Source organism: Mobula birostris, chromosome 10 (assembly GCF_030028105.1).
Source record: "Mobula birostris isolate sMobBir1 chromosome 10, sMobBir1.hap1, whole genome shotgun sequence".
NCBI classification, from domain to species: domain Eukaryota; kingdom Metazoa; phylum Chordata; class Chondrichthyes; order Myliobatiformes; family Myliobatidae; genus Mobula; species Mobula birostris.
Window position 1 is genome coordinate 50,122,517 of NC_092379.1, and position 13,629 is coordinate 50,136,145.

Consider the following 13,629-nt stretch of genomic DNA (forward strand, 5'->3'; position numbering starts at 1 on the left):
GTATCTGTGCCTCTCATAATTATATAAACCTCAACAACCGTTCAGCCCCCTTCGCTCCAAACCGTCCTGTCTCTCCTCATGACTCAACCCCTCCAGTCCTAGCAACACCCTCAGGAATCCTTTCCGTGCGCTCTTTCGGCCCGATGCCCTCCTGTGGTGACCAGAATCGGTACAGTCTCAGCAGCAACTTGTAGTACCGTAACACGGGAGTCCGCGGAACGTTCAATGGAGATTCGGGAGCCGCAGAGTGTGGTCACAAACCATCCACTGGAGTTTCTCAGCAGGGTCCATGAAGCATCAGTGGGAAGGAGGAGACATCGATGCAGGGTTTTCACCCAAAACGCCAACTGTCCCTCCCCTCCTGCTCCAGGGAATGAGCATCCACCTTTGTAATCAGCCACCTGAGCAGAAAGGAGGGTGAGTGAGCGAGGCGAGGTTCCAGCCCGCCATGAGGTAACTCACAGGCCGAGCAGGCTCATGTTCATGGTCCCCACACGCAAAAAATAAATCCAACAGCAAATGAAGGGAAACCATGGAGACGCAGGGCTCAGGGAAGCAAAACACAGTTCGGTTTAATGGATCGTTTCTCTCCCTTCACAGTGACAACACTGTCCCCCAGCTCCCACCCGCCTGCCCGCTCCGATGCCCCGATGCTCCGGCGTCCATGTCCCCTCCCAGTGCTGGGGTCGGGGAGGGGGGTGTACAGCAGACTGAGACAATGTAACCCCAGAAATTAGAAGCTGATGCACCTCGACATCAAAAGAGAATCCCACAAAACCAGATGCAAACTGTTCTGGTGAGTGCCGTCAAACAAGTGAAGTGTGTGTGTGTGTGTGGAGTGGTGGGGGTCTGCAGAGGGAGACACGTGGTGTGGGACCACAAATCAATGTAGGGGGGGGACAGCTTAACCCAACCACCCCCTTGCCCTGCCGTCATCGAGTTCCTCCTCTCAAGGCCAGGACCAGATGGAGCACAGACCCTCCTTGTATCTTGTAGTCCGCTGCTGTTTTTTCATCATTCCTGTTGTGTAAAGGAAATTGCGTTAATCAAAGTCCATCTTATTCCTTCTTCGTTCTCTCCCCCCCCCCACCTGACCCTGGTACAACCCCTCTCTGAAATCTGAGGCACTCAGAAGGTTTAATTGGCGATGAGATGGCATACCGGAGATAGAATGGTTGCTTGAATGGTGTCATAACGATAACCTTACACTCAAGATCAGCAAGGTCGTAAGGTATAGGAGCAGAATTAGGCCATTTGGCCCATCGAGTCTGCTCTACCATTTCATCATGGCTGATCTATTTTTCCTGTCAGCCTCCATCTCTTGCCTTCTCCCCTGACCCTTCAACCTCTGCCTTACATACAGGTGTCCCCCGCTTTTCAAACATTCACTTTATGACACCTCGCTGTTACGAAAAAAAGCAGCGCGTGCCCCAAGCAGCCAAGCTCCTCCCCCTGAACTGCTTTCTAGCCAGCATTGCTTAAACACGTGCCTGTGAGCAGCCATTACCAAGATGATTTCTGAGGTATCGGAAAAGCCTAAAAAAGCTCGGAAGGGTATTACACTTAGCGTAAAACTAGACATAATTAAGCATTTCGATCGTGGTGAACGAAGCAAGGACAAAGTGAGTTTGGCTATGGAAGCTGGCAAAGATGATGTTGAAGAGGTTTTGGCATCTCATGCCCAAGAATTGATAGATGAAGAGCTGATGCAATTGGAAGAGGAAAGGATAACAATCGAAACCGGATGCAGTAGCGAACGGACCAAAAGTGAAGTCGTCCAAGAACTGAACGTGAAGCAACTGCGTGAGATTTTCGCTTCAATGATTACAGAAAAGTACGACTTTAATTTTGAAAGGGTTTAGGGCATATTTGCAAGATGGTTTGAGTGCTTACAAAGAACCGTATGATAGAAAAATGCGTGAGGCTAAGCAGTCATGCATACTGTCGTTTTCCAAGCCTTCCACATCAGCCACAGCAGACGACAAACCTCAACCTTTGACATCGAGGCAGGTAGACATAGAAGAAGATGACCTGCCTGCCCTGATGGAAACAGACGACGATCAGATGACACCCCAATGTCCCATCACCCCAAACCCCAGGCCGTGGACCGATACATTGCCACGTAGAATGTAGCGGTACCCGGGATGCACCCAGCACATCTTTAAGAAAAAAGGTGAAATAAACAAGCTAATTAATTAGGTGCCGCCCGGCACGTAAATGTCAGCCTAGATCAGAGGCGACGCAATCGGCAATCGCCTCTGATCTGGGCCGACAATTACGTGCCGGGCGGCACCTAATTAATTAGCTTGTTTATTTCGCCTTTTTTCTTAAAGATGCGCTGGGTGCGTCCCGGCTACCGTTGGACCCCTGCATTCTTCGCGGATCAGTATCGGTCGGCGGCCCAGAGGGTGGGGGCCACTGCACCACCCAAACTCCGACTCAGCCTAACACACCATCATCAGTGTGCTCGGCGCTGCCTTCCCGATTCCGGGAAGTGATACTACACTGTACATACATTACTTCTACTTTATATAGGCTGTGTATTTTTACGTGTTACTTGGTATGATTTGGCAGCTTCACAGCTCAAAGGTTACTGGAGAGAGTATTTCTGCCGAGAGCGCTTGCGTGAGATTTTCCCTACGGAGAACAGTGCGGCAACGATTGTGGAAAAGTATTTCTACTTTATACAGGCGGTGTATTCATCATATCATTCCTGCTTTTACTATACGTTACTGTTATTTTAAGTTTTGTGTTATTTGGCATGATTTGGTAAGTTATTTTTTGGGTCTGCGAACGCTCACAAATTTTTCCCATATAAATAAATAGTAATTGCTTCTTCGCTTTACGACATTCTGGCTTACGAACCGTTTCATAGGAACGCTCTACCTTCGGATGGCAGGGGAATCCTGTATACATAAACACTTGCCCTTCAGAGCTGCCTGTGGCAACAAACTCCACAGATTAACCACTCTCTGGCTAATGAAATTCCTTCTCATCTCCATTCTAAAAGGACGCCCCTCTATTGTGAGGCCGTGCCCTCTGGTCTTAGACCCTCCCACCACAGGACACAACCTCTCCACATCCACTCTATTAAAGCCTTTCACCATTTGACAGGTTCCAATTAGGTCACCTCTTATTTTTCTGAATTCCAGTGAATACAGGCCCAGAACCATCAAACACTCTTTATATGACAAACCATTCAATCCTGGAAATACTTTCCTGGGCCTCCTTTGAACGCTCTCAGTTTCAGCACATCCTTTCCTAGATAAGGGTCCAAAACTGCTCATAATGTTCCAAGTGAGCCTTCGCCACTGCTTTATAAAGTCTCAACATTACATAACTTGATTTTATATTCTAGTCTTCAAATGAATGCTAACATTGCATTTGATCTTCCTCACCACAGACTCAACCCGCAAATTAACCTCTAGGGAATCCTGCACAAGGACTCACAAGTCCCTTCCTGCCTCAGTTTTTTTTGTATTTTCTCTCCATTTAGAAAATAGTCAATCCTTTCATTTCTTCTACCAAAGTGCATGACTATACACTGCATTCCATCTTCCACTTCTTTGCCCATTCTCCTAAGTTTTTCTATAGCCTCAAAATTACCCACCCCTCCATCTATCTTCTTATCATCTAGTAACTTTGCAACAAAGCCATCAATTCCATCATCCAAATCATTGACAAATAAACTGTAATACGAAGTGGTCCCAACACAGACCCTGTGGAACACAACAAGCCACCGGCAGCCAGCCAGGAAAAGCTCCCTTTATTCCAACTCTTTCCCTCCTGCCACTCAGTCACTGCTTCATCCAGGCTAGAATCTTTCCTGTAATATCATGGGCTCGTAGCTTGTTAAACAGCGTCATGAACGGCACCTTAGACCATAAGACACAGGAACAGAATTAGGCCATTCAGCCCATCGAATCTGCTCACCAATCCATCATGGCTGATCCTGGATCCCACTCAACCCCACACACCTGGCTTCTCACCATATCCTTTGATGCCCTGACTGATCAGGAAACGACCAACTTCCGCCTTAAATATACCCATGGACTAGTCTGTGGTAGAGCATTCCACAGATTCACTACTCTCTAGCTAAAAAAAACCCTTTTTACTTCTGTTCTAAAAAGTTGCCCCTCAATCCTGAAGATAACCCCACCAGAGGAAACACCCTCTCTACATCCAACCTATTTAGTCCTTTCAACATTCGGTAGGTTTCAATGACATCCCCATGCATTCTTCTAAATTCCAGTGAGTACAGGCCCAAAGCTGCCAAACACTCCTCATATGTTAACCCCTTCATTCCCAGAATCATCTCTGTGAACCTCCTCTGGACTCTCTCCATTGACAACACATCCTTCCTGAGATAAGGGGCCCAAAACTGTTGGCAATACTCCATGTCCGGCCTGTCTAGTGTCTTATAAAGGCTCAGCATTATCTCCTTGCTTTTTTATTCTATTCCCTTGAAATAAATGCCAACATTGCAATTGCTTTCTTTACCACAGACTCAACCTGTAAATTAACCTGCTGGGAGTCTTGTATGAGGACTCCTAAGTCCCTCAGCACGTCTGATGTTTGAACCTTCTCCCCATTTAGATAATAGTCCACACTGTTGTTCTTCTTAAAGACAAAGGCCTTCTGAAAATTCAAGTACACATCAACCGATTCTCCAACCAAGGAACCGAATGAGGACTTCAGGAAGGGGAAGTCAGAACTCACACCAGTCCTCAATGAGGGGTCAGTGGTAGAAAGTGAGCAGAGTAGAGGGGTGGTGGGCAGGCGAGGAAACTGTGGTCCCTGGGCGATGAGCTGCCCGAAGGCAACCAGGTTACTGGGTGTAAAATCCAGCTCCGGCCCGTTTTTAGTCACTATTTCCCTGCTTTCCCTGTCTCTTCCTCCTCACTCCCAATACACAGGATGACAAGTAGTTGCAGACTTCGCCAGTTCTGTCACAGGCTCAAGCCTCCTCACCATCAAGGGCATCTTCGAAATGCGGTGCCTAAAGAAAATGGCATCCATGGTTAAGGACTCTCCCCATGCAGGACATGCCCTCTGCTCATCACCACCATCAGGGAGGAGGTACAGGAGTCTGAAGACCCACACTCAACATTCTGGGAACAGCTTCTTCCCCTCTGCCATCAGATTTCTGAATAGTCAATGAACCCATGGACACTACCTCACTATTTTGCTGTCTTTTTGCAATATTTATATATTTCTTCCTGTAACTCATAGTATTTTTTAATGTCCTGCACTGTATTGCTGCCACACAAGTAAATAACAAATTTCATGACACACGTCAATGATAAAAAGCCTGATTCTGACTCTTTCTACACCCTGGTAATAGGAGTGCGAGCGTGCGTGTGTGTGTGTGCGCGCGTGTCCGCCCACCTGCTCAGGCCACCGGTTTCCTCTGCAGAGTAACTGAAGCCCAGCACACTTCCCCACAGCGAGAGGAAAGCGTGGGTGCGGATCTTCCTCCTTGAACCCAGTAATGCAACCACACCCCCAGCCATCACCGTAACCACCCCCTCACTATGCCCCCGAACACTCACATCTGTTTTCCACTGTAGATGAGGCGCTGTTGTTGCGGGGGAATCCCCTCCTTCTCCTCCACGCGCTCTTTAATCCTCTCCACCTGCCCAGCAGAAATACATCACTTGGTTCAGCGGGACAGCATCCACACCCCACCCCACACCAACACTGAACACTGGCCTGCCTGGGCCACCCCCACGGATACAGTCATTGCACAGAAACAGGTCCTTCAGCCCATTACATCCACGCTGATCCCCTCCCTCCCATCTACACTGCTCCTACTTGCCTGCTTCAGGACCGTTTTATCCCACACACTGCTGACTGAAGCCTCTCGAACCAGCTCAGCCACGCTGACCGTGATATCTGTCTGCACTACACAAAACACTCGGAAACGGAGGCAGAGTTAAGATGGTGCTAAGCGGCGAGTCCTTTGCTTGCATCTTTGGAAACAGCTCTGTTTCCATCTTTGACATCTTTATTCTTTCCCTTTCAGGGTTCTTTTGAAGACCCAGACCCGGAGTTACACACTGACCGGTTCTTTGCGGGAACTGGACCCGCTCTCAGGGTTTCAGGACCGGCCGTTGTTCGGCACGCCAAGGGGTCGGCCTGAGAGGCGGCCTAGTGTTTGGAAGCCTAAGATCTTGGGGCTCTGGAGATGGGCGGATTGAGAGTCAGAGTCACAATCGGAGACTCGTGTGTCATCGGGGAAGCCAGAAAATCTTTTGCCGTGGGCCCAAAGACCTGAGATCTTTGCAACCTTCAGGCACAGGGCTAGTAAAAAGCGACAAAACGGATTTTTTAAGATCGTAAACCAGCGGGTTGTTGTTATGTCTCCCGCTCGCTGTGAAAATGAGGGACACCTCCCTCTCCCTTGTCAGGGAGGGAGAGAACCTGTGGGTTGCCGAATGCTGGATGAATTGCTATAGTCTTTGGGGTAACTGCAAGGTCTGTGTCTACACTATCGCCTAGCTCATGCCTGTGCTCGGTAGCGGGTGCACTTTTTGTTTTGCCGGTGGGGGAGGGGGGATTGTTGTTCACCGCCGCTAACACGCGGGAGGGGTGAGCTGAGGGGGAGACTTTGGGGTTCTCACGTTTAACTGTCGTTCATTCTTTGGAGCACTTCTCTGTTTTCGTGGATGTTTTGGAAAGAAAGAGCATTTCAGGATGCATATTGTACACATTTCTCTGACATTAAATTGAATCTTTGAACCCTGTATTCCCACTCCAGGGCTTCCCAACCTGGGGTTCACGGAGCCCTCGGTTAACAGCAAGGGTCCATGGCATAAAAGAGGTTGGGAACCCCTGCCCTTTGCCTTTCGCATCCTTGTACTAGTACAACTGACTTTAATTGTACCTGCCTCCTACCAGCTCATTCCACATTCCCACCACCCTCACCTTAAACCGGTGCTCTCTAGTTTGACCCCCCCCCCCACCTTGGGGAAAAAGACTGACCATCCTCCACATCTGTGCCCCGCATAATGTTATCAACCTTTACAAGTTCGTCCCTCAGACTCCATCATTCCATCATGGCAGATTTATTTGCCCTCTCAACCCCTTTCTCCCCGTAACCCTTGACACCCTTACTCATCAACAACCTACCCTCCACTTTAAATATACCCAACGACTCGGTCTCCACTCTCTGGCTAAAGAAACTCGTCACCTCTGTTCTAAAGGGATGTCCTTGCACTCTGAGGCTGTGTCGTCTGGTCCCAGACTTAAAGGATACACCCACTCTACCTCGGCCTCTCAATGTACGATAGATTTCAATGATCTAGCCCCTTGTTCTTCTGAATTCCAGCCACTACAGGCCCAGAGCCATCAAATGTTCCTCGCACATTAACCTTTTCATTTCCAGGATCATTGTTTTGTGAATCTCCTCTGGACTCTCTCAATGACAGCACATCCTGCTTTAGAAGTGGGGCCAAAACTGCTCACAGTATTATTGTCATTTAACTACATATATGTATACCGTCAAATGAGACGTTTCTCCGAGCCAGGGAGTAAAGCACAGTAGTACATAAAACACACAATAACTTATGAAAGCAAGGATAATATTGATAGATGAATTACACATAAAGAACATAAATTAAACATTGTAGGGTACAGAACAATTAACCAGTGACACTTCAAATGCGACGGCAAGTTCAGAAGCCTCATGGCCTGAGGGAAGAAACTGTTTCTCATCCTAATGGCTGAGCTCCTGCAGCATTTTGTGATTGTCTCTCTGGGTTTCCAGCCCCTGCAGAATCTCGTGTTTACACAAGACTTCACGCCTTACCTCAGTACAGCTATCCCCCACTTTTCGAAACTTCGCTTTTACGAAAGACCTACATTAGGACCTGTTTTCACTAACCGAAAGAAATCCGAAGAGGATTTTCGCTTTTACGAAAAAAGGCGAAAAGCGAAAATAGCGTTCAGCGTTTGTCTTGCCCCGAGCCATTACTGTATAGAGGCAGCGCGCACCCCGAGCAGCGAGAGTGGTGCCGCCAAGCTCCTTCCCCGGGAACTACACTCAGCATCAAGCCGCCATAGCTTTGAACTCTGTCTGTGAGCATCTGTGCTTTATCTCCATTTATTTTGTGCATTCGTTAGCAAGATGTGTCCTAAGGTATCGGAAAAGCCTAAGAGAGCTCGTAAGGGTGTTACGCTTAGCGTAAAACTGGACGTAATTGTTTCAATCATGGTGAACAAAATAAAGACACTGTGCGTGCGTTGAACTTGCCTGTGTCCACCATTCGTACAATTTACATGCAGAGAGAAAGAATCTTGAAAGCTGCCGATGTTACTATTGGTTCTGCTAGTGCAAAGTGGTCTCATTTAGTTGGCATCATTCCTGCTTTTACTATATGTTAGTGTTATTTTAGGTTTTGTGTGATTTGGTAGGTTATTTTTTGGGTCTGAGAACACTCAAAGATTTTTCCCATATAAATTAATGGTAATTGCTTCTTCGCTTTACGCCATTTCGGCTTACGAAAGGATTCGTAGGAACGCTCTACTTTCGGGTAGCGAGGGAAACCTGTACACGTGACAGTAGTAAACGAGTTACCCGAGACAGCCGAGATCTCACCTTGTCAGTGGGTTCAATGTCAATTTCAATCTCCTTCCCGGTCAGCGTCTTAACGGAAAGAAAGAGGGAGGTCAGTGTGAACGAGAGGAGCAGATGTAGAGAGATTACAGCAAGCTATAAACATAGAGAGCAAGAGATTTTAACTTCTTCCCTAACACTGACTGGGCCAACAATATTAGAATTTGAGAAACTTGTCCAAGAAAACTTCCTTTACCAATATATAGAGGGTCCTAGTAGGGAGAACTCTCCCGTGCCTCAATGACCCCGCGGGCCAAGTTGGCTGGAGTCAGGGCCTTGTGCTTTGACTCTTGGTAGGGTCACCCATGCCAAAGGGGTCAAAGGGCAGAGGCCAGACTGAGAGTGATTCATCAGATCTCCAGGTTCAGGGGTTCAGCTCAGGGCCGGCAACCCTGACTGGTCAAAAGTTGTTTTGGAAACCGCCATGAAGAGTCATTCTTTACAGAGGGAGGAGGAGGACCTTCATTGCTGCCCTAAGTGCCAGCGGTGTAACGGGCAGAGAACATGGGACATTACAGTATAGCAGAGTCCAGGCTACTCTAAGACCTAGGAAGGGTGTAACACGGGACCTGTCTGCGGGGAGTGGGATGGGGCAGTGGTGGAAGTGTCTGTCAGTGACAACTTTGGGTCCAGTGGTGATCAGTTTATTATTTTTTAAAATAGCCATGAGAAATGATACCACCGCTTCAGAGATTAAGGCCCTGAACTGCGGCAGAGCAAAATTTCGGAGTCATTTGCTGAGATCTGCCAGATGTTAATTGGATGAGATTGCTGGTAAGGAAAGGAGAATCAGGTTTAATATCACCGGCGTATGCATATGGTTTTGCTGCAGCAGCAGCACAACACAATCATAATAAAAACTATAATTACAACCGATACAGGGAATTCCAATTAATTGGGCTGCCAGTTAATTTGGACAGCCACTTATTTGGGACAAAAAGACAAAAGCTAAGTGCTAAGATAGCTGGGATTCCCTTCGTTTAATGGAGACACTCTGCCGTTCAATTGGGACAGAAGACTTGCTGAACGGTTTCTAACTTGCATCAGTCGTCTGCCCTTCTGTGGCTGCTAGACACCAAGGATCTTAAATAGCCTCAGTTCCACGTGCCTGTGTTACGCTACCCACTTGGGCCGGCAGACACCGGTTCAAAAAGCAGTGTTTTTTGATCATTTTGTTTATTTTGACTTTATGCAGGAAGGTAATCAAGGGTCCATTATCTGCTCTAGGTGCTGGCACTGATTTTGTTCGTTTGCAGTCAGTCAGAAGAACACGGCAGCGTACTCTGGACGAATTCCTCCGTCGGTAACTATTCGCAAGTTTTAGAGTACAGTGGTATTGGCAATGTTCCCTATTTCACTTAAATACTTAATTTGTTACTCAGTTAAACAATTGTTTAACTATTTCCATAAAACCTCAGCAAATTGGGCCAAAATGTACTGATCCCGAACAACTGGACGTAAGAGTAAACGAGTAGTGCAAAAAGAGAGCAAAGAGTGACTGGGGTAGTGTACGTGGATTCATTACCCACTCAGAATTACGATGTCGGAACAGAAGACCCCGTTCCTGAAACTTCGAGTGTGTATCTTCAGGCTCTGATGGTAGTAATGAGAAGAGAGCAAGTCCTGCGTGATGTGGGCCCTTAATGATGGATGCTGCCTTTCGGAGGCATTGCCTTTTGATGATGTCCTGCTTACCGCGGAGGCTGGTGCCCATGGAGGAGCCTGCTCAGTTTACAAGTGTGCGCCCTCTCGAAGTGTGACGTCGAGAGTCTCAGGGCCTGCGTGCTCTTTTTAGGGTTAAGGCTGGCAGGTTCTGTGAACCCCGGCCGCTGAGAGATATTGATGCTGTGGTTAAGGAGGCGTGAACTAGTGAATCTAGTTAATAATTAGGAACACTTACCAGCATGCATTATGGTAGGAGTTTCATTAGCTTGAGGAGATTTGGTCTGTCACCAAACACACTCAAAAACTTCTACAGGTGTAACGTGGAGAGCATTCTGACTGGTTGTATCACTGTCTGGCATGGTGGGCAGGGACTACTGCATAGCATCAAAAGAAACTACAGGAAGTTGTAAAATTAGTCAGCTTCTCCAGGGTACTAGTCTCCGTAGCATCCAAGACAGCTTCAAGGATTGGTGCCTCAGGAAGGCAGTACCCATCACCCAGGGCACGGCCTCTTCTCACTGCTACCATCCGGGAGGAGGTCCAGAAGCCTGAAGGCTCACACTCAGCGATTCAGGAACAGCTTCTTCCGCTCTGCCATCACATTTCTGAACAGACCATCAACCCATGAACACTACCTCACTTCTTTAAAAAAATATTGTTACTGTTTTTGCGCTATTTTTAATTTACCTATTTTATATAGACTTACTGTAATTGATCTACGTACTTATTTTCCCTATTTATCATATATTTCATTGAACTGCTGCTGTTAAGTTAACAACTTCCACGACATATGCCAGTGATAATAAACCTGATCCCTCAATCATCAGGCTCTTGAACCAAAGAGGGTAACTTCACTTGTCCCATCGTCGAAACGTTCCCACAACCTATAAACTCGCTTCCAAGGACTCTTCATCTCATGCCCTCAATATTTATTGCTTAGTTATTTATTACCATTATTTCCTTCGTTTTATATTTACATAGTTTGTTGAAAACCAAGTTGATGTGGTCTTTTATCGATTCTATTATGGATCTCTGCAAGAAAACGAATCTCAGGGTTGTAAACGATGACATACATGCACTTCGATAATAAATTTACTTTGAATTTCAGATTCCTTTATGACTGCAAGAAGTGCAGGAATCCATTTAAAAGTTAGAAGGGCAGAAAAAATTAGTATTGCCTTTTGCATATGGAGCCAAAGGAAATGGGAGAGATTTCTAAGGAATATTTTTCTTCAGTTTTTGCTGAGGAGAAAAAGATGCAAGTTGAGGAAATGGGGAGATTGAAAGGTGTTGTCTTGGATCACGCATGATGTAGCGGGAAGTATTGGATGGCTTAAGGTGGACAAATGCACAGCCACACCTGTGGGGACTTGAGAAGAAATTGTGGAAGTCGCTGCTCCATCTCTGGGCACGAGTGAGGTTCTAGAGGACTGGAGAGTGGCTAATGTGGTGCCATTGCTTAAAAAGGGTAGAACAAACAAGCCATGAGACAACAGGCTGGTGAGTCTGACATCGGTGGTGGGTGAATTGCTGGGGGGGCGGCGGGCAGCGGGGATTCCTGAAGGGAAGATCCAGCAACACTTAGAGAAAAAAAATGTCCGATTCGGGACAGTCAGCGTGGCTTTGTGAGTGGAAGATAATGTCTGACAAATCTCTTGCATTCTCTGAGCAGGTAACCAAGAGGGGAGACAAGGGTAGGGACGTGGATGTGAAGTAGGTTTTTAGCCCCACATGGCAAGCTAATTTGGAAGGTCAGATTGCATGGGATCCGGGAGGAGATAACAGAATGGATCCACAATTGGTTCAGTGGAGGAAGCAGGGGGCGATGGTCGAAGATGGTTTCTCTGGCTGGTGGCCCACGTCAAGAGATGCGCCAGAAGTTGATACTGGGGCCTTCGTTGTTTGTAATTTATACAAACAATGTTTTTTGTGAATATATACAAGGCATTGATAACAGGTTTGTGTATGAAACTAAAATAGATGGTATCATAAGACTGTTTAGGTTAAAAAAAAATCAAAGACAGATCTTGATCGTCCAGTTATGTGGGCTGTGGATTAAAAACAGGCTTTCCATCCACACAAGTTCTGCATTTTGAGAGATCAAACCAAGTTAGGACTTGATGGAAGTCCTGATGAAGGGTCTCGGCCCAAAACACTGACTGTTTATCCCCATCCATAGATGCTGCCTGACCTGCTGAGCTCCTCCAGCATATTGTGTGTATTGCTCTGGACTTCCACCATCTGCAGTACCTCTTGTGTCTAGGGTAGGGCTTATACAGGGAATGATACGGCCATGGGGAGTGTTATATTCAGGGACAGACCTAGGAATGCAAGTGTATAGCTTGTTGAAGAGGTGTCTCAGATAGATAGAGCGGTGACAAAGGTGCTTGGCATGCTGGCTTTCTTCAGTCAGGGTCCTGAGTACAGGAGCCAGTAAGTTATGCTACATAAGATATTGCTGAGGCCACGCTATGAGTATTGTATTGCATACGGTTCTGGTTATCCTGTATTGCAGATATAGTATTAAAATGTAGAGTGCGGAAGAGATTATTTAATACTGGGCAGGCAAAATGGGAGGGGCTGCTGCCTCTGGTGTTGACCTGTGATAGGGAACATGGGGGGGGGGGGGTTCACTCGAGAGGGGAATGCGGAATTACAGTGCGTTGGGGAGGCATTGTTAAAGGGAGAGTGAATGAACGTAGAGACGGGATGGGGTTATCCACCCGAGGGTGCATCTGCTAGGGGGACGGAGGGAGAGGCTAGTGGGGGGCCATGGCCAGGCTAAGGAAAGGGCGCACGGGCCGGGGGGCCGGGAGGCCGGGAGGGCGGAGGTGAGGAAGAGGGGCGTACCGGCTCGGGCGGGGAGGATGGGTGGATCAGAGAGAGGGGTATCGGCAAGGGGGAAGGGAGTAGCCCCAGCGCCCCGCTCTCACCTTCACTTTAATCAGCATCCTCGTCTCTCTTCGTTCGCCGCCGCCGTCTCCGCGCTGAGGTCATTCACATCCGGGGTCGCCGCCTGCCCGTAGCCAATCGCCGTGCGCTCTCGCCCGGTTTCTATGCCCCCTCCCTGCAACCAATCGCAAGCAGCTCCTGCCCCAGATCAACCAATTGCAACGCTAGAATGTGTTTCGCCGCCGATCCGCCCGCCGCCAAGCCTCCATCCGGCCAATCCTGGTGCCGCCCGGGGCTTCAGTTATCCAATCGTGATTCCAGTGGAAGGTTGTTCCTAACTAATAGCTGCGTCGTTCTGCTAGAAATAGCCCAATCAGGACGTTGCTGCGCCAGCGATGCGGCCAATCGCAACGCGGCTTTTTCTCAGCAGAGTATCCACATGATTTGACGCCTCG

General features: G+C 47.7%; 1 protein-coding gene across 1 annotated transcript; it reads right to left on the minus strand.

Moving 5' to 3' along the window:
- Nucleotides 1-547: 547 nt before the first annotated feature.
- On the minus strand, nucleotides 548-13,322 carry LOC140204510 (ubiquitin-like protein NEDD8). The gene is made up of 4 exons (XM_072271208.1): nucleotides 13,216-13,322; nucleotides 8,600-8,647; nucleotides 5,553-5,635; nucleotides 548-1,020 (listed from the first exon to the last, which is right to left on the minus strand). The coding sequence occupies exons 1-4, from the start codon at nucleotides 13,231-13,233 to the stop codon at nucleotides 933-935; spliced, it is 237 nt and encodes a 78-aa protein (XP_072127309.1). The 5' UTR covers nucleotides 13,234-13,322; the 3' UTR covers nucleotides 548-932.
- Nucleotides 13,323-13,629: the final 307 nt, after the last annotated feature.

Excerpts from the sequence above, each read along its gene's own strand:
- LOC140204510 (XM_072271208.1), bottom strand. Across the intron at positions 5,636-8,599 it reads ACATTGAACCCACTGACAAG|GTGGAGAGGATTAAAGAGCG; the intron begins GTGAGATCTCGG and ends TCTGCTGGGCAG. Across the intron at positions 1,021-5,552 it reads ATCTACAGTGGAAAACAGAT|GAATGATGAAAAAACAGCAG; the intron begins GTGAGTGTTCGG and ends TTTACACAACAG.